This window comes from Clinocottus analis, unplaced genomic scaffold (genome assembly GCF_023055335.1).
Source record: "Clinocottus analis isolate CAN_PGR_092001 unplaced genomic scaffold, fCliAna1.0.p SCAF_1, whole genome shotgun sequence".
NCBI lineage: Eukaryota > Metazoa > Chordata > Actinopteri > Perciformes > Cottidae > Clinocottus > Clinocottus analis.
In genome coordinates, this window is record NW_027175820.1 from 12,683,654 (window position 1) to 12,710,702 (window position 27,049).

The window sequence follows — 27,049 nt, forward strand, 5'->3', positions numbered from 1 at the left end:
AGACAACTGTTGATCTTAGTCTTTAATTATCCTGGTACTTCTAATCAGGTTGAATGTCCCTCGTCTATAAGGCATTTTGAGATTTTTATATATATATATAGAGATAGTGACTGATGTGAAAAGGCTACATACATTATTTGGTCATTGATGTAAATAGATGAACATTGAAATCAACACAAATGAGTAACCTCTCATATTCAAACACCTTCCTTTTGCGTGTATGTTTCATGTGAAATATAAACATAATGGGCCATACAGTGGAAATTATGTTTTCGGGGTAGTTCATAATTTTACTGCCTAACTTTTTCAGTTCACACTATACATGCACCACAAAATACAAACTGGGTGTTTGACATTGCATTAAATAAACAGACTCCCTTAAGATTGTTCAGCACTTTGTATCTCATACAGCAAGAATGAACATTTCCCTCTGCCACATAGATGACACACACTAGCCTTAGCAAGCAGCCTTTCCTTTCTGTTTGTTAAAGTGTAAGAGTATTTGTGTACATTTGTGTAGTTAAATGATGGACTCTGGTCTGGAAAAATAAATTAGGGGTGCACATACAACATTTTTTGCTGATTGAGTCGAGTACCAGTGTTGGCTACACAAACTTTCTTTGTAGAAAAACTGCTTCTGTTCCACTCAAATGACATCCATCCATGTTCTGTTGTAACTCACCTCTTGTCATCTATGAGCTGTGTGCTGGTACTCAGGCCTTTGCACTAGTCGCCTTTTGTCTGACATATGTGACCACTAACCTGAATACATCAAATTGCAGCAAGTTCTATTGAAGTGGTACTATTTTTACAAAAGTACTTTCATTTTAAGCCCCAAAATGCAACAGCCCTTTTATTCTTTTACAAATCAATATTCAGCTGGTTTAAGATGCCACTACCATGTTGAGATAATTCTTTTGGCCATTTTTTTTTTCAGTTTTCAAAAGGACAACAGCACTCTTTGTGTTCTGTATAAAATGAGGTATGTTTCTCTTATGTTAGTGCATATCAATGTAACAGTGCAAAACCAATTACGACTATTTGTTCAACGACCACCTTGTCAAAACACTACTTTTACAGCATTTACCCCACCACCACTTTTACAAGGCATACAATAAAAATCACTTTGAGACACTGAACACACAATATCCTTCTGATCAATTCGTACTCAGATTGAAGGGTGAAACGAACACATTACAACAAAATATCAAATTCTGATAGTAATGGCAAGGGATAGCAAGCTAATGCAATAGTACATCTGAAATAATATGTCACTCTTCAGTCATACCAACACACTCATACAAACACCGTGTTTAAAATGTTCCTCTTCAAACTGCCCTAAGTGAAGTTACATTTCTTAAACTTCCCCTGGAATGTTTAATCAGCAAGTTCACTTCACGGGCCAAGATATAAATGACGGGAAACTTAGTAAAGACAGATAAATTAAAAAAAATAGCACAATGTTGCCAAAAGCTTCCCCTCTGCCTTGATGCATTCACCTTGTGAGTATGTGTTATTTAATTAAGCTGCATGGAAAAAAAATGCTAAGGAGTAAATGAAACATTTATGTAATTAACTGTTACTTAAGCCTGGCTGTCCCAGGTTTTTATTGTTTCTATCAGGTAGTCCAGGTTAACACAAAGGAGCAGCTTAATTCATATTTTTAGAGCGTAAAGTTCAACAAAGAGGGTCTTAAATAATATCATGTCCTTCAAATTGTCAAAATAGTTGTGTTTATACATAAGCAGATACTTAAAGTTGCAACGGAGAAAGCGACTACAGGCCAAGGAACCGTGTCAATACATACAAGACACTGGAGGATATGTCCCTTTGCTAAAGGCCTGAGCGCATTTCTGATGTTCATGTGAAAAATGCGTGGATTGTCTTTTTCTAGTAACGCTTGTTTCCTTTTGTTCTATAAAATATGTTGAAATGTTGTAAGGCGTTATATATATTTACAAAACATAGACTTGTTAGGACCAAACAATCATGGAGCTCAAACTCCAGCCATCACATGAAGCCCTTAAGGGTTCCCACACAGTAGGTAGCCTGCTGCCTTCATGTGATCGTCCTGTTCAGTTGGTTCTCACTGAGTACTATAATGGAGACCGCTTTACAAGCACTGCAAAGACCTTCTATGACAACAGTCTCCCTCAGTTTGCAACAGAAGGCTTGAGTCAAGGCATCCGCTTGGAATGTATAGATAGAAAAAATTCTCTGGAGGCAGTCCCATGGTACAATAATGGCACACACCACTAGCTAAATCCATTATAAGAATGCGTCAGGTAAATATGTACATCATGTGTTTGTACGCTGCAGTGAAATGTGCAGTTAATAGGTGAGACCACAGAATTCAGAATATATATCTTATGGTCCAGGACAGTTCAATAGGTGGACTTCCATTATTAGGCCTCATTTCCAACAAACAGATGAATCTTGCTCTCTCTGAATTTCAAATATCAGATTTTTTACTCAAAGAGCTATAAAAGACTCAACTGAGAGAATTGTGGAGAACAAGGGAGAAAATATTACCCAACACAGCTGCTGCATGGAATGAGTCGAGTTACCAACATTGTAATTGGAGTTCAAACTCATTTTGAAGATCTCTGTGTCACAGAATTGAACTCTAATAGTTTTAAGGAATAATGCATGTGAATTACTGAATTCTGCAGCACACGCACACGCACACACACACGCACACGCACACACACACACACACACAACTTTCTGAATTAGCATTAACTCTAAACCGGGTGTGATCTACTCCACCTTAAATCTGCTCAAAGGTAATTGTGTCTCACAAAAAAAAACAACTTTAGACAAAAATGTGCAACATTATTCTCAGTTTGACTGCCCCAAACATAGCTTTTGTGAAACAGGGCCTCAACATAAAAGTTGAGACGAATGTGTTACTGAACTAATAAAGCACGAAAGATTTAGCCATTTCCAATTTGAGACTTGTTAATGAACGATGCTCAGTAGATGCAACATGTATACGAGACGCCAATTATACCCCAAGTGTACAGTACATACCCCACACATGAAAACGAATACACATTCAAACAGAGCAGAATACAACACCACCATATTCTGGTAAGGCAAATCTGAACAGGGCAAGCTGTAACAAGTATTGTTCCATAGCTACAATAACTGGCAGCTATCTGGCATTAAATAACCCTTCAGTACAAAGTGTTTTTGAGGGGACTCAAATAGTGTTAAACTGATTTCCTACACGCGGTATTGGGAGCAAATCCATCTTTGTTTACAGACAAAATAAAACCTCACCCAAAAGCTACCTCTTACATAAATACATAAATTGAATGTGAATCTCGTCATTAACTTAAAGAAAAAATGGTGGGCCTGTCTATAAACGTTTTGCAAATATTGATACGTACCAAAAAGCTTCTGAGCTTCCGTCATGACAAATGAATGATTTTGTATTTTGGAAACGAACATGGCGAGGGTGACATTTTGTTACTTCAGATTATATCTTTCGCTAAAAAATATACAACCCCAAATAAACTTGACCCCACATCACAAATATAGTTCACTGTGCAACTTGTAACAAAGTTTGGCCGACTCTATGAAAGATACGCTGTAGTTGTCATGGTAGTGTCCCTTCCTCTGATGTCCAGGTTCCACTGAGGAAAGAGGATAGCAGGCACCAGTGGTTTGGGAACAGCAAATCCTCGGTTTGTCTTTTTGAGTCCCTCCTCGAAACGTCTCCTTACCTTGTTTGTCGTCAAGTAGGGGCCAGGCGTTGTGTGTCCAGTCCTTGGAGGAACAAATGCTGTCCCCTTCCTCACAGATAAGCAAATCCACAAAGCACACACACACACTTACAGAGACACACTATATGTTACAATATAACACATTTGTCTTTATCCTTCGATTCTTTCTTGGCTTTGCGTTCCCCGCTTGAGGACTGTTTTCCCGGGCTTGGTGTGGCTCCGGCAGCTGCTGCTGTGCCGGCAGCAGCTGCTGCTCCGTCTGCTCCTGCACCTCCTTTGTCGGCCTCGCCTCCCTCGGCAGGCTCCTGCTGGCCCTGCTGCACAGACAGGACAGTGGGGCAGTCAGGGTATAAGTTCAGAGAAGTGTGTATGTCACAATGCAATGCTAATTCTCAAAACTGGAACATGGTGATAAGGTTCAATGTTATTGTTTGGTTTAAAAATATGGCAGGTTGTATCTTTATTTAAGGTACAGTAATGTTGGGAATTTCCTCATGAATAAGGTATTGTGTTATAGTTGAATATAAATGTAATAACATAGCATAAGTAATAACAACCCAGATATGGGGTTAAATGCAGGCTCAGTTACTTATTTAGTTTTTCATTTAAATGTTTATTTTGTCAGTCAATTTTATGATTTAAGTATGAAAGAGAGGTAAGAGATGAAAGTAGGAATAAACATTAGGAAAGGATTTTAGTTTTTTGTTAATACATTTGATATGCTGTACAAACATGTATGATGTAAAAATGCATGCATATTTTGTAGACAAATTGAAATAAAGATTCTTAAAAAAAGAGGACTGGTTGGAGAGAGAGCGAGCGAGAGAGAAAGAGAACTATTTCAGATGCTAATAAGAAGAAAAAAAATGGATTGTTAAAATGATTCTAATTATGCTATGTATAGAAATAATTGAATTGACATGCTGCACATCTCACATGTGTGCAACATGGAGGAGTAATGACTGCCCTCAGTGCCTCATCAGCTTCAGGGACAATGCTGTGTCTTGACCTCAAAGTGAAAGGATGCAGCTTTACAAGGAAAAAGAATATTTCTATCCCTTTTCATCTTCAAGTTCTCCTTTATAGTTTAACCCTCTGTCTCCAAAAGGCAGCATATTTCCTCTATGCTACAATAAATGCCCCACATGTGTTCAAAGTTCTACTTCTCCTCCTTCTCTCACTTGCTTTTATTTCCCTCAACCCCTCCATCCCCACCTGTGCCTGTGCTGCTGCTGCTGCTGCTGCTGCTTCTGCTTCTGCCGCCGCCGCCTGCTCCTGCTCCTGCTCCTGGTAGTACTGGGAGGCTCGTCGGTCCTCCTCTTCCTGAAGTTTTTTTGCCAGCTCTAGGTCACTGATGCCCTCGGGGAGCTGCTCCCACTGAAGATCCTGACTTTGCTGCTCCTGCTGCAGTGACAGCGCCATCAGATAGTCCTGACACACATGAACGTGCACAAAGAGAGAAAAAGGCTTGATGATTTATGAGCAAAGCTGTCACTGTGCTATACTGTGCTCTGATTATGCAACTGCTCAACTACCTCAGCCTGTACTGCAAACAGACCAATCCACACGCAAGCATTGTTGCACTCCACAACTCCAGTCACATTATGTATTAACTGGGCCATTTGTATCGGTCTTCATTCACTTTCATTTGCTGTACTATCTTCATTATTCTTTTTGTAGTAATTAGTTGTAGTGCAATTTACAAAACACCCTTCATGCGGTTTTTAACCATTGTATTGTACTCAGTGTCTTCTAATATGCCATGTACTTCGTCACTTACAAAAGACCCAATTTCCCAAATGCGGTCATTACAAGTTTTCTCCAATCTAAGGGGATTGATTACGAGTGCACAACATTGCCGAAATGGATTTTTCTCAACAACCCCATCTTGGAGATAGGGAGGTGCTGGGCCTGAGTAAGCAAGGAGAATAAAAAGTAATAGCCTTCATGCGCTTGTCTAGTCTGTGTGCAAGCGTTTGGACCGCTCTGGCCGACCAATGAGCAGACAACTGTGAAACCAGCTGGGAGACACGAACTTAAAGCAGTCTGTGTGGTACAGCTAAGCACGGATGAGAACGGAGGTGGGCGCCATGCAACCCTGACAGGCTGTCGTGTGCGTGTTTAAATAGCTATTATTATTATTATTATTGAGCAGCTTTCTTTGTATTCTCTGATCTTAACCTGGGTTGAAGCACAGACATATATCTATATATATATATATATATATATATCTATATATATCTATATCTATATATATATATATATATATCTATATATATATATATCTATATATATATATATCTATATATATATATATATATATAGATATATATATATATATATATATATATATATATATATATAAATATAGATATATATATATATATAAATATATATATAAATATAGATATATCTATATATATATATATATATATATATATATATATATATATATATATATATATATATATATATATATATATATATATCTATATATATAAATATATCTATATATATATATATATATAAATATATATATATATATATATAGATATATATATATATATATATATATATATATATATATATATAGAGATTATATATATATATATATATATCTATATCTATAGATTATATATATATATATATATATATATATATATATATATATATATATATATATATAAAATCTGGTTTCTTTTAGTCTCTCCTTTTCTCTAGTGTTTCTCCATGTCTTGTACAGTAGCACAGTAAAGATCAGCATGACCTTACTGGTCTGGTATTTTGTCTTGGACTTTGTGATACACTGATGGTGTGAAAAGCACATCATGATGAAGCGCAATCATGGTTTTGGAGTGGATAATTGCTGCTTCTGCTAGTCTTGCCTGCATCAGTGCTCAGACCTGGTCTATCTGATCCTGCTGGCCGCGGTACACAGTCTCTGGATTGGAAGGAGGCCGCAACCGGAACTCCGAGTCACAAAAGTTGCCGTCTCCGTCGACATTGTGCAGACTTTCCCAGACGACCTTCTCCTCTGTCAGAAAACCTTGGTCTGTAACCAGCAGGTATAGCTGGCCCTAGGAAACAAGCACACACACACACACACATTACATACACACACACACACACACACACACACACACACTACCAGTGTCGCAATGTATGCCGACATACTGGACTGTATGGTTTCTACTTTTAGTCAACATACCCACACCATCTGTCTATGGCGGTTTATCCTGTGTAATTGACGTGCATCTAATAGTGCAGCTGTGCTTTGTCAGACGGTTGGTTATAGGAGACACACAGTTTCTAGAACTATTCAAAGTGAGAGTAAGCAAGCTCCATTTCCCCTCCTGCAGATAACAAGAAAGGACTGTCCAAGCTGGAGTGATATGGTAAGCTGCCTATGGGCAGCCACTGGTAAAGATTGTATGAAAACCTCCTAAAGGGATAATAATTGGTCTAAATCTGTTATATATAAATACGTAACTCTCCTCAATTTGAAGAACATGTTATAGCTAGTCTGTGCAGTGAACACTGCAGGAAAGTACTGAGACTATTGTATGGAACAAAAAGATTCACACAGTAGAAGTAGATAACACTACTGTGAATAATACTTACAAATGTAAAAACTTACTTATTACAATTCTTTTTTGATCAAACACAAGTGTTCATCAAAGAGTAAGTAAGCATCTCAACTACTTTTTATTGAATAGGCTGCAGAGGAGCATTAAATTAAAGCAAATCTATGTTTAGCTCACAGAAAAATACAGAGCAGTGTGCTAAAGATTGCAGAAGGAGTTTTGCTGATAAATGAATCATTAGCAATGACACAATCTACCTGTGGTAGAGTCTTCGAAATTGTCCTGTGAAAGTAAACGGCCTCAAAGCGCTCGTCACTGACTGCAGGTATAGTTCATAACACATCCTGACCTATTTAAGTTGCTTCACAAGTGATTCTCAAATGATGCCGACACTGCTGTGTTTAGTTTACCTTGTATTTGATCATAGTGCTAAAGTGGTTGTTCCTGAAGAAGACACAGAGCTCTCCCTCCTGTACGGTGGATGTGAGCTCGCATAAGCCGTGGTACGTGAGCTGAGTGGCTGTGCTGCTCAGAAACTGCTCCGCCACGATGCCTGAGGCAAAACAAGGGGAGGAAGACACACACATGAACACAAACACGAGAGATTGAATTTGTGATTGATGAATGAGGAAAAATGGACCCATGATGAGTGTTACCTAAATGCATCATTGTATCTTTGATCATGATTGTAATTGGGCATTTTTCAGAATATACAGAACATTTTTAATTTGACTTGATATTGAGTGATATTATGTTCATGTTAGTTATGATGCTTTTATTTTTGATAAGCTTCACCTCTTAACCCAGTGGTGCTCAATCTTTTTCTGTCACGCCCCACTTTGGGCAAAAAATACTACTATTTGGGAAAGAAAATTACCGAATGTGGCTGCAAATAACCTGTTTTGCACTGAATATCTTTTCAAGATAATAACAATAAAGTTAAACCTGTACAAAACAAAAGAAGTGCAGATGTGTGAGCCATCACGTTGTATATTAATTAGTGGCTGCAGTGAGCTGCTTTACTCTATAAATATTACAAGTGGGTTGTTGATTTAGTACGGCCGCTCTCAACTCATGCTCAATGTTGAGCTTAGATCTATATTCTGTTTTGAGAGACGCAACAGCAGAAAAAACCTCACGAAGATCTCACAAAGGCTTTTAGCAAAGTGCCAAGAATCGGTGAGTCGCGCATGCACAAGGGTAACCTGTTAACGACGTGACGTAAACATTTCCATTAAAGTACAGGCATTTCGCCATGTATTTATTAATGACTTTGATGATGATATTTTATGTTCATGTACTTTGTAAAGGGTCAAACGTGAGCTGTGGCAGTAGGTCATTTAGATGAGTGTCCACATGTCCTGATTTCATTTGAACTTGGTCTGTGGTTTTGGTCAGAAAGCAGAGGGAGTGAAGAAAGGCACTCACCTTCCCCTGCCAGCTCACTGTTGTCTGACTGTTTGCAGGATATTATCTTCTCTACCAGCTGGTTGTAGCTGCAGTTGCCCACTGCCTTGACAATGTCATGCATCTGCAAATAAAAACAACAAAGAATATTTACCAAGCTGTGATGCTGTTTTACTGAAAGCCATTCTGGTGACAACGGATTCATATGCAACTACAATCACTTTGTAAACATGATCTCTGTTGGAAGAAAAACATATTCACTCTTAATCAGTCACTGTTTCACTGTTATGTTCAGACTTCTCATTTTACCATCTCTGTTTAATCTTACACACAAACTCAGCATGTCTCCTGATAGCCATGAGACTTGGGAACCTGTATGTCTCTGTCTGAAAGAACGTGCAATTCTATTGTTATCATACGATGCCGAGGCCAATCTAAAGACGTAATGGTGGGATGAAGCCATGAAGACGTCATGGTGGCCTCGGTGTACTGATAACCATAAGCTATTTAAGAAGGCAGTGCTTCCCTCATTCTTTGAGCAGTCTTGGATATGCAATTCGTCTATCAAGTTGCACTTCTGACTCTGCTCCTTCCTTGCAACGAATAAATGTTCCTGTTTTAATGATTTTACTCCGAGGGGTCGAGTGAATTTTTCTCACAATCTCTCTTTGGTACAGTTCAACCAAAACGGCCATCAACCCCCTAAGTATATTCATTTAAAAGTGGTGTATATGCCGTTAACAAAACAACATAAAATTAACAAAAAAGCTGCACATACACTGTTTCCAAGAGAAGTCTGGAATTGGACCAGGACTTTATGGAAGTAGATATTACATTAAATGTAATTCAAAAGCTAAACTACTGTTAAATGTATGCAATCCATTTTGGTTGATACAAAAACAGACAAAAACTGGGGGGGGGAAATGGACCGAACAAGTGTGAGGCGGCTGTCGCTCAAGGGGATGAGTGGTCGTTCCGTCACCACAAGGGAGCCGGTTGGATCCACAGCCCCCCCACAGTTCACACGTCGAAGTGTCTCCAAGCACGACACTTAACCCCTTGTTGCTCCCCGGGCGCCTCTCAGAGCAGCCCACTGCTCCTTAATCAAGGATGGGTTAAATACATTTGTTTTGTTTTAAAAGCGACCTCAAACTGCAGTCGTTGGCAGGTAGAATATTTCTTTTTAGTGAATTTGAAAGGGACGTGTCCAGGATAGAGTCATTTGCTTCCGGGAGCTCCATCTTACCTGCGGGTCAACCAGCCAGCCGTGGTAGAGAGGGATGTCAAGAAGATCAAACACAATGCATTCTGGGGTGTACTCAAAGACTCGCACCCCTGTGAACTTCACGTTCACATCAAGACCCGTCTGCAGCTTGTGCAACACTGCCATGGCATCACTCATGTTCTAGGAAACAAGGAAAACAACAGTTCAGACTTCAGAAGGAATATGTGCTAACGATGCAGCAAAGGGATGAAACAATAGGAACTTAAGGTATACGCAAACAAATCTCTTAAAAAAAGCCATATTTGCTTGTGTATTAAACACATTTTACAAAACCAAAAGCTGTGTCCGGTCCAGATGTTTTTGTGGTCCGTCTTTGTCTGCTACATTATTTCTGGTTGTCTGCATACAGTCAGCATAGCTGAAGCTATCAGCGATCGACCAATCAAGACGCCATTAGCTGCCATTTATTCCTGTTCAATACAAAAACAGCTTCCACACACTCACACCTTGTTTTTTTCTTTAAATATGTTTTCTTTATTGTTACTTTAATGTGACCAAGTTGACCATTTTCATATTTACTGCACCTACTCTGTTTTGTTTTACTTACTGTGAATCAATGTCCAACCACAAGACGAAATGGAAGTCGCTGCCAGGAAACCATTCAATGTTACATTTCTGAGTGAGCTCCCGTGATCATCGTTAAGCGACATCAAAAGAATATTACGAAGGAGTGGACAAATTATCAGGTACTTGTGACAATATAATACAATTCACTAGCCCTGCAAACTACCCAACCTTTGTTTGATTTTTTACTTTATTTATGACAGCTGACAGTAGAGACGTTACGGAGAGAGGAGGGATGGCACGCAATACAATGGTCCTACATTAAGGCTTTAGCTGCAAAATATGTTTTTTAATCCATCAGAGATTTCGTGATCTTCGTTATTACAATTTCTTTTAACATCACTGCTCTCTCTCTTTAGCTAGATAAAGCCAGCAATAATATAACGTTGGACTCGAACAGGGCACACTGTAACTACATGGTCAGAAACCTAAACCAGTGCTCATTTACTAGTGTGGGCCATGATTTGTTGCAAAGGTCTAAAAGGTTTAAACATATTGTTGTGTCTTTTTGTGCAGATGATGGAAGTTGACTCACTGGATGCCACAACAGTAGCATTGGGATACCAGAAGGAAAACACAAAAGTCTTGAAAAACTAACGGCCAGTAGAGTCTAAAATTCCCCTGGCTTAGTGCAAGACAGTCAGTAGACAGATATCAAGCTCATGGATATGAGGTATGTGTCATCACACTAGGGAAGTGAAGTTACACAAAACAAAGCCTGAAGGCATCAAGATGCCTGGGGCAGGTTTATCGTCTAATCTAGAGACATTTACTGAATTAAACACAGAACACAAAAGGGTGTAGGAAAAGCTTTTACTGATTGACAGCTGCCAACGATAGTGTGTGCTTACTTTATTAATGCACAGACCCTGAGAAAGTATTGCTTCACTTTTCTTTGGCCTTCAGCAGTTTGTCAAAATTTCAGACAGATTCTTTCAAAGTCTGTGTCGCCAATTCCAGCAGCTCTTTACCACCGTGTTACCACTATGTTTCTGCATGTGGTGAAGCACAACAGCAGAAGCTGAGCGTAGCAAATGTGATTTCCCTAAAAAAAAAACATTATCCAATTTACAGAAATACAACTTCAGGTTTTCTTCGTTAAGCAGCTTTTAAGCGCTCGTAAAGAAGAATGGCATCACAAATTGCAAAGTGTTTACAAGTTTAAATAAAATGAATCTACCTGTTTCCATGGGTTTTAATTGTATTTGTCCTCTTTAGTTTTCAAGTGGCCCAAACACAGTGCATTGATGCTTTCCCCCCCCCCCTTTTCACAGTGATAAGGTAGAAAAATCTGAACTGTGGCTTAATTTATATTATGTTTGTATGTCTTGTAGCAGAGGATGGGTTTAAATAATCATATGTAGAAAGAAATTGCTGAATGATTGAAGAGACTGTTTCCTCTTCATTCATCCTTTAAGTATGAGTGATTATTCAACCACAACTGCATTGTGAACACTGTTGACGTTAAATAAACATTACATCATATCTATTCCATATAGTATGTCACGTGTTCGCATCCACACACCTGTGCACCCAACAAAACACACGAGAAATGTTCCTCAGCTGGCTCGAAACCTCTGCTGCCATTTAAGTCAGGGATCAGTAGAAGTCATGCCGCTCTCCAACTCATTTATGAGTGTGTAGTTAGTGATTTTCATTTGACGTCAACGCTTTTATAATAAACTACTACAGAAGGTAGACGGTTATGAAAAATGACCTGGAAGCAAAGCCAAAGATACAAGAACAATATAAACCTACAAACTGCATATTCATTTGCGGTTGACCAGCTCAGAAACAAGGCTGAATATTAATGAAATACAACTGTTCAATACAAAAATGCCAATAAAAACCTTACAAAAAGATATTGAGGTATAGTGTGTAATTCATTAGTGTGAAGAGTTTTGTGTGGTGTAAATTACAACATTGGAACACATTACGTTATATTTTATCTATTATGTTATAGACGACAACGCTTCAATAAGCCTTCAGATGGCCCATCTGAGTGTGTGGATTAGGACACTTATGAGCAGAAGTGATGTCAGGATTAGCAGAGTTGTGTAATGGACAACATCTCTTTAGGGCAGAGGGCTCCAACAGCAGATGAGCGCTTGGAGAGCAGACGATTAGCAGAGCATCACTTGCATTCATCTGTGCTTGTGTTAGACATACTTCCACAGTATAATATGATCACAATGCTGTGTCGAGGACTTTCTGTATTCGTACATTCACTCTTCAGCCTCTGTGTTAAACGGGAGGTCGCTCTGCTCAACTCTCTATGTTGAATTTCCCCCCAAAAGCACCTGAAAATATAATAATAACATATGATCCTGTGTAAATGTAATTAACTGGTAGTTGACACAATATGGCATTACAGGGCCAAGATAAGGGATTTGGTTCCAAAGCTTTCCTTTAACGTCAGAGTCCTAGTGATAATAGATCTGCGGCAGGTAAAACATGCAGCCAAGAAATAAAAAATGTATCTATAGGAAAAAGAATATTGGAAAACAAGCCGTCGACTACATGCTGCATTTTAATGTTAAAAATAAATATGTTCTGCTCAATAACGCACTTGAAAAACTGTTTTGGTTGTGAAATACATAGTATTGCTGATGCTGTGATCCAGTGGTGAGCTGTTGCTAAATCAACCCATTTTCAGGGAATGCAACGGTTAGATATTTTTTAAGAGTATGTATGTTAATGCGACTTTATGAGGCTGCCTGCATTCATGTGAATAAAAACAACAAACAATACACAGCAAGATCTAAGAACCTAAAGAGCAAAATATCAATCACTGCAGGACAAAAGTAAACCATTACATAATGCTGTGACCCGTCAGTGGAAGCTGTAAATAATGAACAGTTTACAAGACTCATGTCCCACAATGTGGGTCATATACTTTAATGAATCTTGGCACACATCAGCAGCTGCAATGCTCTACATTGCTGCTTGATGCATCAAGGTTCTAAGATACAGTTTCTAACGCTTGTCAGCACCCATATACACACATTGGATGACAGAACAGCTCTCTTCATGAAGGGATTAGAAGCTTTGTTAAGATACATGCATGTGCATTGGCGCTAATAGATTGTGCATACGTGCCTAACAAACAGAAAACCCTGTGTTGAGCTTAATCTCGGATCATATAAGAACATTAATCCTGCTTGAGTTAAATCAAAAATTAAATCAATATCCAACACCACAACCTGTTAACAACCTCTACATTTACTTCCATCATCAGTTTTTATGATTCAAAACCATTTATTTATCTCTGACATCTCCATCAGCAATTTATGAAGTTGTTTCACTTAATGTTGCCACTTATTCAATTACAAATGGATTACTATTCAGAAAGCTTTTAATTTGATCACAACAGAGTCCAAACAGCATCCCATTTAATGGCAAACGGGCAAGGGTTAAGGAACGTTGCGCGATCTAAAAGAAATGCTTTTTGAATTCCAAGATGGGATTTGTATCCACATTATTCTGTAACAAAATAAAGGTTATGAAGAAACATTTGTGAACAAGGCCCATTACTGTGAATGACATAAAATTAAAACAAAAGAGGCTCCCTTGACATGAAAACCCATTTCATGAACCATCATCGAGGATGAATTGCCGTGCTGTTGTGCTGGGTCCACTGAGACAAACGCAGAGAAAAAGTCCTCTCAGACTCTAACTTACACAGCTTCGTCGAGTAAATATTTAACAATAGCTAAAGAGCAGCCGTGCAACTGCTATTTTAATCCTCATACGCTCCTGTGGCAGATGATGTTTTTTAAGCTGAATTTATAAATAGAACAACTTCTGTTATAAACTCCTACAGCTCTTTCCAAAGTCATGATGGCTTCAGTTGTATTTTATAACGATCCAATAAGCAATGAAAGCACATCTCTTCAAGATATAAACAAGAGAACACCTTTTGTTTGACACGCAAATAAACACATTTCAAACTTGCCCTTAGCGCCCAAAGCCCGGCCCACTGTCGTCTCCACATAGTGTGTCAACCACAGCATACAAACAATAGGACACCCACATGATAAAGAGCTCTCAGGCCAGTGTCTGGGATTAGACTGCCATAATAACTATGCAACACAAACTCTGACCACTCCCTTACTTTAACAGTGCATGCTAAGGCCACCACTGATTTATTTAAGAGGTTGTATTTCAGCCAAACTTATATTTAGAAAGGCCTTTGCAGTGAGCTTCTATGGGGAGACTGCAGATTATTTTTTCTCCTCTTTGAATGGGGGACAAGTGTGGCTTCAAATCATTTACAGATGTGCTGGTGCTCTGCCACGCGAGAGGAGGAGAGGCAGGGCCTCTCCCAGACCATAAGCAGGGAGTGGAGATGGGAGGAAGCAGGGGAGCTGGAGCTCCATCTCCAAGTGCCACTCATGGTGAGCCACACACACAGCCTCAGTAATAGCCGGGAGCTGAACCAGCCAATGCGTCTCTAAGCATTTACCGCCATGTGAAACAACATAATCTGACACTCCTGACCCATGTTGTTCCCTGGGCCTCGCAAGACACAATTTATGTAACCTATAGAAAAGTGGAAACAAGCTAAGCTTCAGTTTTATGTGGTTTGGAATCAACTCGATGCTTATTTCCACATTATGGAACATCCACTGACCTTCTCTGCTAACCCAATGCAAATTGGCAAACCCTGTTTTAGTCTAAGCAACAAACTGCTGAATGCATGTCAGAGCTGTGTGCAACTCACTTTCAATACTGGGGTGAAAATACATCAATGATGACGGTGAGAACAGCTGAGATATTTGGAGTGTGTTGATGAGACAAAGTGAGAGCTCATGTTCAACTTGCACAACTCTGGTTTCCACTCGGAGAGGGAATTTATCCCTAAAGCCCTGCGCTCCAGTCAGCAGCTTACTAATGCACACACATAAGCAAAAAAACATGCCTGTTCAATAATAATATTCCGTAGTGATTAGCCAGGACTCACCTGCTCATAGTTTAGCCGCTGAGCCTCCGATATCTCTTTCGGCTTGGTTTCAAGAATGTAGTCTCCTGCAGTGCGACATATGGAGAGAGATGTTGACAGATATGTTGACTTGTGTTGCATCGACAAAACGACCACTGACTTGATAGGAGTCACATGTTATGAGGTGTTTTTATGATCTGCATTGAGAGGCTTTCACACTGGCCAGCTGTTTCCCCCAAGAAAAAGCTGTGTCAAACATGTAGCATCAGTCTGTCCACCGTGGTGTCACCTGAAAGCTCTGTGGACTCTGCTCCGTAGCAGCTGTCTGCTCCAGCTCTGTGCAGCCTGATCAGCGCTACTAACGTGCTGACCACAACATCTCAAGTCACGTGTATATTTTGGTTGTAGATTGCTGTTCTCTTTAATAGTATAATGCTTAAACAACTTTTAAAAGGTATTTTCCAGCATTGGCAAAAGAGGTCATGCAAATATATTCTTATATTATTTACGTTATTTACGTGTTATTGCAGTTCCTACTTTTTACATTTTAAGCTTTTTTACTTGTAATTTGTGCTTAATAATTGTGATGATTGACCTACAAAAGCACAGTGATTTCTCATGTGCATACTGTGAGGGACCATATGACGATAAAGACATGTTTAAAAAATTTTTAGTCAATAAACTTGCTGTATGAACTTAACTCAAAATGATAGACAACAAGGTTCATATACTATTTTTTAGTCGAGTTCTGCAACATGTGAACTTGACAAAGTTGGACTTAACAACAGACTAACTGCTGGTTGCAGTTTTGAAAAATGTGTCCGACTTGATCTCTACGCGGTGATGACGATTGTTTTTAAGCTTACGGGGGCAGCAAGCTGAGTCGCTTTACGACTGTGTGTCCTTGACAGGAAAACACCCTCACTGCTCTGTACTTTGAAATGTGGACTCATTCACAATGGTCATCCCATAATATCTGTATCTGTATCTGTCTGCCGCTAGGCGTCTAGATCACTGGCCATGCTACACTGTGAATGCTGAGCAACGGCCACCACCCACTTTGAACTACATCACTATTCATCACTCTTGGTGGTTTTGCATGTGTGTTATGACAAACAGGGCAGGGGCAAGATTAACTTTGTGTGAAATTATTCTCAAATACCAAACAGGAGACACTAGTGAAGACTGGCTTTACCTCAAAGGAACCCCTGCTGTAATCATACACTCTACTTTGATATTGTGGAGTAATTTTAGTTATGAAGGGCAGGACACAGCCAGAGAGAAGAGACTTCCTGCTTTCTTTGCAACAGCAGAAAACTTAACCATGAGGGATTCCCCTGTGTTGGTCTCTTCCTCTGTTGACGAGATATATATATATATATATATATATATATATATATATATATATATATATATATATATATATGAACTCTCAAATTTGAGAGGACGTGAAACACAAGAATGTGTGCTAGGCTTCCGAAACTCAGCGCCAGTTGCTTTTCGTGTGGTCTTATGGGTAAAGTATACTACTTAATATATCAGAATGAGAATCAGCATCAGATTATAAATATATATATATATATATATATATATATATATATATATATATATATATATTTATATATATATATATATATATATATATATATATATATATATATATATATATATATATATTATATATATATATATATATATATATATATATATATATATATATATGTATGTATTACCAAGATCATAATTTCCCTCATTTCATCAATGATGTGGCATCAACTTGCTCTCCAGTAATAGCTTTAATAGATCAAAACACTCACCAAGATACTCCATCAGTTGCTCAACAGTTATAATTTCCATCATAGGTGGCATCTTAACCTGTAGCAGAGAGACATGGACACCCATTGTTGAATTAATTTAGTACCCATTTAGAAAACAAAGCACTGCAACACAAGTTAACTAAAAAAAACAGTAAAAAGGTGTAGAAAACATCTTGTATCAACATATCAACATGTACTAACGTGTTGATATGAAATGGTATAGTGCCAACATGTCTTGAGATAAATGACTTTCCTAAGTATCAAGTATTACAATAAATGGTCATTTGTCCATTAGAAACATTACCACTGGTAGAGCTTAGAAAATGTACCAATTTCAAGGTAGTATAAAGATCTCGGACCTTTACCTTCCATGCAAGCAGAAGCACATTCATTATTGCCAGTAATGGACAGGGGCCGTTCTCGTTTTGGGTGATAATCGGCGTATTCTCCTCCCTCCACTTGATCCACTTAATGTGGTATATGGACTGGCCGGCGGCTCGATCCTTTGCGCACGAAGTCTTCGTCCCATCCGCCCCGTGCTCGCCCTGCAGGGCCAGGGCCAGTCCTCTGTCCTCCAGACCCTCACTGTTCAGGTCGGAGCTGGGGCAGGAGTTGAGGTTGGAGAAGGACTCGAGTGAATCTATACTTCGGGACTCACCGCCAAGGCTGGGATCGGGGTCACTCCCACTCGGCAATCCGTCCGACAAGGTGTGATCACCAGACAGCCCAGGCTTGACGTTCGCTGTGATTGCTTTGTCCGGACACAGCCGAGTCGGTTTGGCAAGTTTTGTCGGTTCACTTTCTCCACGAGCCACATCCTCAACCTGTGCATGCGTGCCTTCCTTGGCGAGAGGTGGGGACGGGCTATCAGGTTTGTTGTTTACTAACTTTGAGACACCATCCTCGTTATCTTCTGCAGCCAGCACCGAGTCATGCCCCATCCCGTTACTGGTCTGATCCCCGGACCCCGACCCGCTCGTCTTGGTGTCGTTCCTCTTATCTTCCTGAACTGGGAGGACCTCGATCACTTCCGAAACGCCAGCCTTCCCAGCACTGGGAATGACATTAACATAGCTAGGAGCACTAACATTTGTGGTGCTGTTATTGCAACTAACGTTCACCAAAGTACTGAGCGTAGCCTCACTATTCTTGCATTTCTCGGCTGTTCCTTTCCCTCCGCCGACAGCCGTAACATCGCCCATTGCTCCCGCAATCGTGGCACACAAAGAGCTCCCGTCTGTGTCTCGATGCAGGTTTGCATTTTTCTCCATTTCGATTTACAGACTGTCGACAGATTTGTTTTTTTTTAGCTCAATTGCAGCAGGAGCTTCAGTCCCAAAGACGCCATGACGACTCTGACGTCATCAGAGTGAATCGCTTTCAGGCCGAGCAAAGGGGAGGCAGGCAGTGATGCCTTTCGGTGGGCTCGTATTATTCAGATCATTAAATTCATCGCTCTGAATTGATACCTGTGGCTTGTCCAAGATATTGATTGTAACTAACTAAGTATCCTCTCAAATGTGTTTTAATGTCTGGAATGAAGAGGTTGCTGTTTACATTTTAGCTGCTATTAATTAACGTTTTTGTTTAGCTGCTGATTAATTGATGATTTTTTTTTAAAAACGCATTTGTAATATTTTCAACTCAAAATAAACGTTGCATATCTTCGAGGTATTAGTGTTTCCATGAAACAATTATTTGATTGACGATTTTTGTTTGCAAGTGTATAATAAATTGACAATCTCTACATTTATGGCCGTTCACTACAGACGCAAAAGTACTACTGTTCAGATTGTTTACTGTCTGACTGTAAGCACAACATCCCCGGTGTCCTCAGCAAGGTAGCAAAATACAGAATACAACAAAAGTCAATAACATGGCGGGGTGTATACACGGAGATACTATATGTATCTAGTACAGATACTTATGTAGTTGGCTGTCTGTACAAAAGTACTTACTTTTACGATTATTCATGAATGTACACTGAAAGGAACCTGCCGTGGCCTGAATCATCTCGCGTGCATGGTCCGAGTGCTCGCGCATTTGTGAGACGATAAAACATCTCGTGTTGTCAACCTTCCGTATTTCTAAAGAGCCTACAATAACAACAATAACTTCTAAATAATTAACAGTCATTGTTGCCTTATTGCCTCCGGATTAACAGAATTTGAGTAATTTGCTTCAAACACACAGATGAAAACAAAAGTATGTGTTTATTTCTTTAGTAGTGTGCAAAAACCCAATCACCCTTCCATTAAAAATAATTTTAATTAAATAACTGTATCCAAATATATTGTATATTCAGCGTACCCTTTTTTAACTACCATATTTTCTAACTGTTCTTCATCTTCTATCTAACAACAGGCAGTAACTGCTTATAGTCGCTAGATGACAGCAAATTACTCGTTCGAGCAGAAGGGGTCCTCAGTAATAGACCCGAGACTGATCACTGCATGAAACCTGCATAGACCATCCCAAACCCACCTTTACCCCTGACAACTCATAACCTAAAGCTATATATGTACACTGACAGGACAGAGGAAGGGTTGTCAATGAGAAATGTGCTTTCTTTTCATTTATTATTTAAATAGTGGAAGGTATGGTTTACTCTATAGGTTAAAAGGTCATTTGGGTGAAGCGGAAACAACTTTATGTAACTTTGTGGCTAACAAAAAAATAAACCAAACCAGGAAATGGATGTAACGAAAAAAATAACTTTTGCAACTTTTGAAAAAAACAAGTCATACATTTGTAAAAACGTGTAGCTTTTTCTTGCTTATCAACACTTTCACAAAAGTAGGAATTTGCCTCACCACTATGAAAAGTATGAAAACACTTGGCAAACCCGGAAGTCATGACTTGCGGATGTAAACAACGTGCAGACTCATTAAAGTGCTCCGACAACAGCTCGGTACATTTTTCAGTCTGGTGCCCGTGACATATTGTTGATGAACGATAGTTTACACGTGACTCGGAGTTGTTTTTAAAGTCCCTCGATCTATTTACCGCAGTAATACATGAACGGGTGTGTCTGGGATCTCTTGGCAAACCTGCCCGGAAGGGAGGGGGCCTGTCTGTCTGTCGGTCTGTCTGACGTCGGGCTGCGGGAGACTGCTGTTTGTGATGTGATCGAGCTAACTACGAAGGGCGACTATACCTTTAAGTGAAAGAAAGCGAAACAAGGAGCAATCAGCGGGATCGCTGGGTCGCGTAGCTAGTTTACTGGACGTACAGGGCATTTCGATATGATATTTGTCAAACTAATTCTCATGTTTTGCTGCCTACGAGACATTACAGGTAAGTTTCCCATTTATTCACACGGAAAGGAAAGTGTTCAGTGATCGCAGTGGCGCTAATCGGATCAGGCACTTGTACTCGGGCGACCTAACTCGCTAGCTAGCTGGCTAATGTTGAAGGTAAACGGGTGTGTTTGTAGCCGCTAACTTCTGTTGGCTCGTTATGGCTCCCAGGAGGCAGTCAGTCAGCTCCTGTCGGGTGGTCGTCACGTAGCTATAAATCCCGTTTAACGGAAGGTGGTGTCGGTTGAGAACTGTTTGACGGTCCTGGGTCATGGGGGCACATTGGCAATACCAGCGCTAACGTCGAGGAGGAAGTAGCGAGGTTATTAACACACTGCTAAGTTATGTCAAAACAACTATCTAATTATATATATATATATATATATATATATATATATATATATATATATATATATATATACATATATATATATACATATATATATATATATATATATACATATATATATATACATATATATATATATATATATATACATATATATATATATATATATATATATATATATATATATACATATATATATATATATATATATATATATATATATATACATATATATATATATGTATATATATATATATATATATATATATACATATATATATATATATATATATATATGTATATATATATATATATATATATATATATATATATATATATATATATATATATGTATATATATATATATATATTACAACTTTACTCTAAGCCTTTGACGTTTAACACGTTACACCTGCCAGAAGCAACTCTATGATCAGGTATATTATGTTTAAACTGAGCAAGTTGAGTTGGTCCACGGGCGTTGTTCACATCAGCTGAATATACTTTTCTTGATCTTACCAGGGATGAGTGACAAGCTGGAGCTGTGGGGTTGTGGTGGGATCAAATTGCTTGTACTCAATGTCTGTTGCTTGGTGCTTAATGGAAGCTAGCTAGTTCCTCAGATATTCCCACATAATATTTCAGCTGTGTCAGAAATCATCTTTTTGAGGACTGTTTCGATGTAGACAAAGGCGTGTTGTAATTTTAGTAGTTTTGATTTATAAAATATAAATACAAGTAATGTTCTCCACCTTTATCATATAGCAGAATACTTAGTGTTGAGGAATTTTTCCATTTTTCATACAGTCACAAACCTTATAACAACATTTAAAAAGGACCACATTAAAACATAGTTGAAAGTGCTACAAAGGGCCATTGTGGTACTTTTCTTTCTTCATGTTTTTAGTTGATCACGTGAATTATAACACTGGTTCAAGGCAGAACTTAGTCTGGCTGAATGAAAGCTTTTTCACTTTTCATAAAAAAAGATTAAGAGACATCAGGTTTTGAAGACAATACTTGCATGGTAATGTTGTCTTCTATGAAAATGCTGTTTCCATTGTTGGAGCATTTGTACTTTACCAACAAATTTTGTGGAATGAAATACACATTACAAATAATGTAATTCTTTGACTTGTGTGTTTACAAAAGCCTAGGTTTGTATCAGATATGTTTCATGGTGCTTATCTTAGTGTCTGTTCATATACATTAACTTTGTGTAACCTTCACTATACAATCTATGTTTTAGGCAGCTGCACTATTTTTTTTTCATTCGTACTGGCTTATTAGCAACCATTGCCAATTCTTCTGCAGCAGTGCTAGTTGAAGTGTAGAGTTTTGATATGAAAGCCTTCCTGTTTTTGTATTTTGTTTTAGCTTGCATCTTCTTGTTCATTGACCAGAAACGTACTGGTGCTTCAGTTGCATCATGGGGCCATGTAGATAAAAACGATGAGAGCAACATTATGTTCAACGGATTGGAAAGTTGGGACAGAAGATGTCCTGATCTGAACCTAAATTATTGCAAACACCTGGACATTTGCTTCATGCATGTTCTAGTAAAAGACATACTACCCTAAAATGTATCAAATTTGACAGGCATGATGAGAATTCTGTGTGTGGTTACATGTGGATTGTAAATGTTGTCACATTTTCTGATGAAGTCAGTCTTTCAGATAAATCAGGTTGTCTCATTTTTGACACGCCGGCTGTTACTTGGCCGGCTTACACTGATGGCACATAGCAGAGCATCTCTTCTGAAGCACTGACTTTCGTAATGACAATTTCGATCAGATGCTTGCAGGTTACAAAGAACCATCTTAGTGTTATTTTTTAAGAACGAGGCGATGCACAAGTTGAGGATATTGATACATTTGAGTTGCCTTGAGTTGCTTGGTGTGTTGTTAGCCTGCCTCCCATCACCCAGCCTGCATGCTAATGTCAGGCTCAGATCTGTTGTGATGCATGCTGTTACCACATCCTCTGTTCCTGTCAGCAGTTTCCTGTCTATCAAGAATTGCTCCTAAGGCTCCTGAGGCTGAAACAGATTGCGCTGAATTCAGGGATAATGTAATTGCATTTAGGTGAATTTTGTTTTGTTGCAATTGGAAATTAGTTAGTATATATTTATAAAATAATTATATTATTATAGAAAGAAACAACAACCACATCTTACCTATCCCTCTAACCTAAAAGTGGATGTTTTTTGTTTTTTTTTACTATTTGCTATGAATTCAATTAACTTATTCTTCTATAATTATAGGTTAGAATATTTAACCTATTCTTATTATGCAAAACTGTTATTCACACTATTGTTTCATTGAGAATAAGAAATGAAGTACAATTTAAATATGGTTTTTGGTCATGTTGAATTTAAGGGCATTGGGGGCAGCTTTTCAAATTGAATGCTGTGTTTCAGTCTGGAATGTTGTTACACCAGTTGAGCATTATGGCTGAGAAAGTTTAAAAAAACATTCTGGCACCATCACCACCTTCAGTTAAAACTCCAGTCTCTGTGAGTTTCACTGATTTACTTAACATGCAAATAATTCTCCTAATAACGTACATGTTGTTGTTGTTGTCCAGTGTTAGTCTTTATATCAAAATACCTGCAAATTAATTTGGGATGTTTACATCTTTTTTGTAATTGTTAAAAAAAAGAAGTGTGTTTTTCCCCTTCTTTTTAAATACATATTTAGGATTAGATTCTAACATCGAACACAGAGTAACCCGGTTACCTGGATGCCTGAAGAGATGATGATTATCCAGGTTTCTGATCTGCCTCGGTTCAGGTGTGTCTTTGTAATTGGGGTATCTGAAACCAGGATAGGATGGTCCACGTGCAAAAAAATGGGTTGTCTCACCTTGTTATAACCAGGATGCTTGTGTGCTTTTAAAATGAGGCTGTAGTTGTTTAACTCCTTTTTTATGTTATTTTTGTATCTTACAGCTTAGTTATTATGCAAGCCACCGTCTGTTCATAAATCACCTCTGTGCTGTCAAATTATTACATATTAATGGAGTTGTCACATTCTACTGAGAAGGCAGATCTGGGCAATCAGAGCTGGCAGTGTTTGTTTTTGTACAAAATCAACATATTTTCTGATTAATTACACTGTCGTTCTCTCACCCCATAACCTATTGGTATTGGTTCAATCTCATTTGCTCACTTTATTTTCATTGTTGAAAATTCGATAAAGAAGAGACTGATGGTTAGAATACTTGTATGCTGCATTCATGGACAAGTTGCTGCTAGCCCTTTACAGCCACTCCCTGGCTGAGGTGCTGTGACTCCCACTACATGGCAGTGAAAGATAGCTTTATGGTCAATTTCGACATGTATCTAAACAGAGGAATTAAAAAAACGTTTCTCTTTTCCAACGGTGAGGCGTGTAACTGATAATAAAATGCCAATAGATTAAAAAAATGTACTATTGTCCTACTGTAATTAACAAATTAGTGTTTGAATACAAGCAATATGGAGCACCATATTCCTTTGGACCTGTGGGAGACTCTGAATAATGTGTATTTTTGTACCATTTTTTTTTTTATTACGAAAGCTTGACCTCACCTGTGTGTCCCAGCAGGTTAACTTCTTGTGCTCCTTGCGTATGCTGGTGTCCTCGGCTGACAATAATCTCTGTCGGAGGCTGTAGCAGACTTGTAGAGCGAGAAGGACTTGTATCATAATGAACAAAAAAAACCTGAGGAATCCACTGGTACCAACCATGTCATGCTAGCTTGTCGGGAAGGAGGTTAATACGTTAAGACCCTAAAGTTTGGCAAGGGAATAACTGGCATGACCATATTCACGGGGGTCTGTTTTTTTATATGCACTATAAATGTGTTATTTCTTCCTATTCTAAAAGTAGTTTATTCTTACTCGGTTCCCTAAACAGTCCTGCAGTTGCATATCGTAAAGCTGAGACTCTTGTGGATTTATATCTTCATATATGGGGATGCTTGTCTCTATAGTAGCCATTTCAATGTTGTGATCTCAAATTAATCTTCATGCTTAGATGATACGACACCACTTCTATGAGCTCACACTGCAGTCTCCCACTAATGATCCCCGGTCACCCTGTAAAAAAAGACAACATTGTTAATTGTAAAAGGGTGAGGAAATGAAGATGCTGCGAAGGCTGGTTTTGTAGCTTCCAAAATGTCAGACTGATATTTAGTTAGTAGCCTTCTGTGTTGCCTTAGGAATGTAGATTAGCATTTAAAAAGCTTGCAGCCAATGCAGTCAGTGGTCTCGCACAATGACATACAGTAGTACTGAAACAGAACCTCAGTCACCTGATGGGCATCATGTGCTCCTCATTTGCGCTTTAAACTGACTTTCTTTGTCTTTGTGAAAAGAACAAAGAAATAGTCTGATTGAAAGCTGGCAGGATGACATCTCTGGGGTCACATCAATACGCTGAACAAGCCTTTTAAGACAGCTTGAGTGATAGCTGGTCCGTATGATACAGACGCATCCCTGTTGTATCAACTTTTTTTCATGAAAGGCAGGTTGACAACTCGCAGTAGGACAGGCACAGGTAAATTATCAGATTAATGACGGCTGACTTATAGTTAACTGCTGCAGGGTCCTGATATTGAGCATGCTAGCTCCCTGTCATGGTTCACAGGGAAACTCAAATAGAACAGAGCCGTTGTGAATATTATTAGTAAAACCTGTGCTTAAAAGAAATGTGCAATTCTGGATCTTCTTGGAGACGTTGTCTGATAAACAAAATGTGTTGGCACCGTTTCGTTTGTGCATTAGTTGTAAACAAGAATCATTAAAAGTATCACAACATGAAGTAATTGAACTTTTTGTTGAATTTGTTTTGTGAAAACAAACATGTTGCAAGCTCCAATATCTGTCTACTGTGTCAGTCCGATTCTGTGTAAACTTAAAATAGCTAACTTGTAAAATAACTAACAGACTAATAACTCTACCAGGCATTGCAGTAAAAAAAAAAATACTCTTGCAGCAAATGTTTGTTGTTAAATGTTTATGAGCCATTGCACTCTCTTTCAGGTCAGTTTGGGAACCCTTTGGACAAATATATTCGCCATTATGAGGGTTTATCATATGACACAGAAACCCTGCACAACAGTCACCAGAGAGCCAAGAGGGCCCTCTCTCCTCAAGACAAGACTGTGCAGCTGGACTTCCATGCACATGGAAGGTCAGTTAAATTACAAGCTCACACAAACCTCATACTAAGATCAGTTTTTGTTTGGTTATTATTATTTGTCCTACTCTATGCACAGTTGTGAGCACATGCTGTAATCGTTTTATTGAATGAACCTACAAAGATATACTGTTTTACTCGTGAACGTTTAGAAGAACAATATTAAGTACCTTTCTTTGAAAAAAATATTTTAATTTTGTGTCTTTTCTTCATGATATTTTTCAAATAATTGTTATCTTGACCTGGGTTGGGCTTATTATGTTTACTTGCCATGCCATAACCACAATATTGTATCTATTCATTTTAGATTCAGATTAGCAATAAAACTTGTAAGACAATGGATATGGAAATATTTGTTCAGTTTGGCCAGCGCAGTTAGATGTGACCTGTAGTGTTATTTATGACTCTGTTCTCTCATCAGAAATGTTTCATTGTGCTGCTGACCCTGTGCTAACCTATATATGACTTAGAGAAGAGAAACTTGAACTTGGTTATCCCATTTCCTTGTTGAACCATCTGGTCGTACAAAGAACTGCAGCGAAAGACAATAAATGTCACCATAATACTGGGCAGTTGCATCAAAACTGAAAACGAGAGCTTAGAAAAATCCCCATGTGGAGAAAGTACCAGCAGTTTTGTCCAGACATGAGTAAGAGTTTAATTACATGTGTTATGAGGATCAGCATTGATCTTGTGTGTGGGTTTTGTACCAGGTATCTGTGGAGCAGGCTTCTCTGAGAGTTCCTGTGGCCACATTGTGGTTATTTATTTAATTCTCTGAATAAACAAGACTAACCACATTATTGCAAGCTGTAATCAAATTCTGTTTTAAATGACATATAATTCAACATGAGCTGTTGTCAATGCCAAGTAGTCTGAATGCAG

At 38.5% G+C, this 27,049-nt stretch overlaps 2 protein-coding genes across 9 annotated transcripts in view; one reads left to right on the top strand and one right to left on the bottom strand.

The window, feature by feature from the left end:
- Positions 1-21,549, bottom strand: mindy2 (MINDY lysine 48 deubiquitinase 2). Of its 7 annotated transcripts, none has more exons than XM_068574648.1 (10): positions 21,498-21,549; positions 17,696-18,614; positions 17,331-17,388; positions 15,535-15,599; positions 9,969-10,127; positions 8,744-8,846; positions 7,726-7,868; positions 6,635-6,808; positions 4,947-5,162; positions 1-4,048 (listed from the first exon to the last, which is right to left on the bottom strand). In XM_068574648.1, the coding sequence occupies exons 2-10, from the start codon at positions 18,599-18,601 to the stop codon at positions 3,860-3,862; spliced, it is 2,013 nt and encodes a 670-aa protein (XP_068430749.1). In that variant the 5' UTR covers positions 18,602-18,614; positions 21,498-21,549; the 3' UTR covers positions 1-3,859. The 7 variants fall into 7 exon arrangements, with proteins under 7 accessions (XP_068430749.1, XP_068431072.1, XP_068430996.1 ...); XM_068574971.1 differs by having other exon boundaries at positions 17,696-18,383; positions 21,498-21,517; XM_068574895.1 differs by lacking the exon at positions 21,498-21,549 and having other exon boundaries at positions 17,696-18,383; positions 18,475-18,616.
- The window catches only part of adam10a (ADAM metallopeptidase domain 10a), a 25,115-nt gene continuing 18,407 nt past the window's right edge, over positions 20,342-27,049 (top strand). Inside the window, exons 1-2 of one of the 2 annotated variants that reach the window (XM_068574367.1) lie at positions 20,342-20,627; positions 26,008-26,158. In XM_068574367.1, the coding sequence (XP_068430468.1) occupies positions 20,576-20,627; positions 26,008-26,158 (203 nt within the window). In that variant the 5' untranslated portion in view covers positions 20,342-20,575. The remainder of the gene's footprint in view (positions 20,628-26,007; positions 26,159-27,049) is intronic. The other variant, XM_068574447.1, reaches the window with a different exon arrangement.

Coding starts and splice junctions, on each gene's coding strand:
- mindy2 (XM_068574648.1), bottom strand. CDS start 18,601: ATGGAGAAAAATGCAAACCTGCATCGAGACACAGACGGGAGCTCTTTG. Junction 15,600..17,330: donor GCAACTGATGGAGTATCTTG/GTGAGTGTTTTG, acceptor GTCGCACTGCAG/GAGACTACATTCTTGAAACC. Junction 5,163..6,634: donor AGCAGGATCAGATAGACCAG/GTCTGAGCACTG, acceptor CATGTGTGTCAG/GACTATCTGATGGCGCTGTC.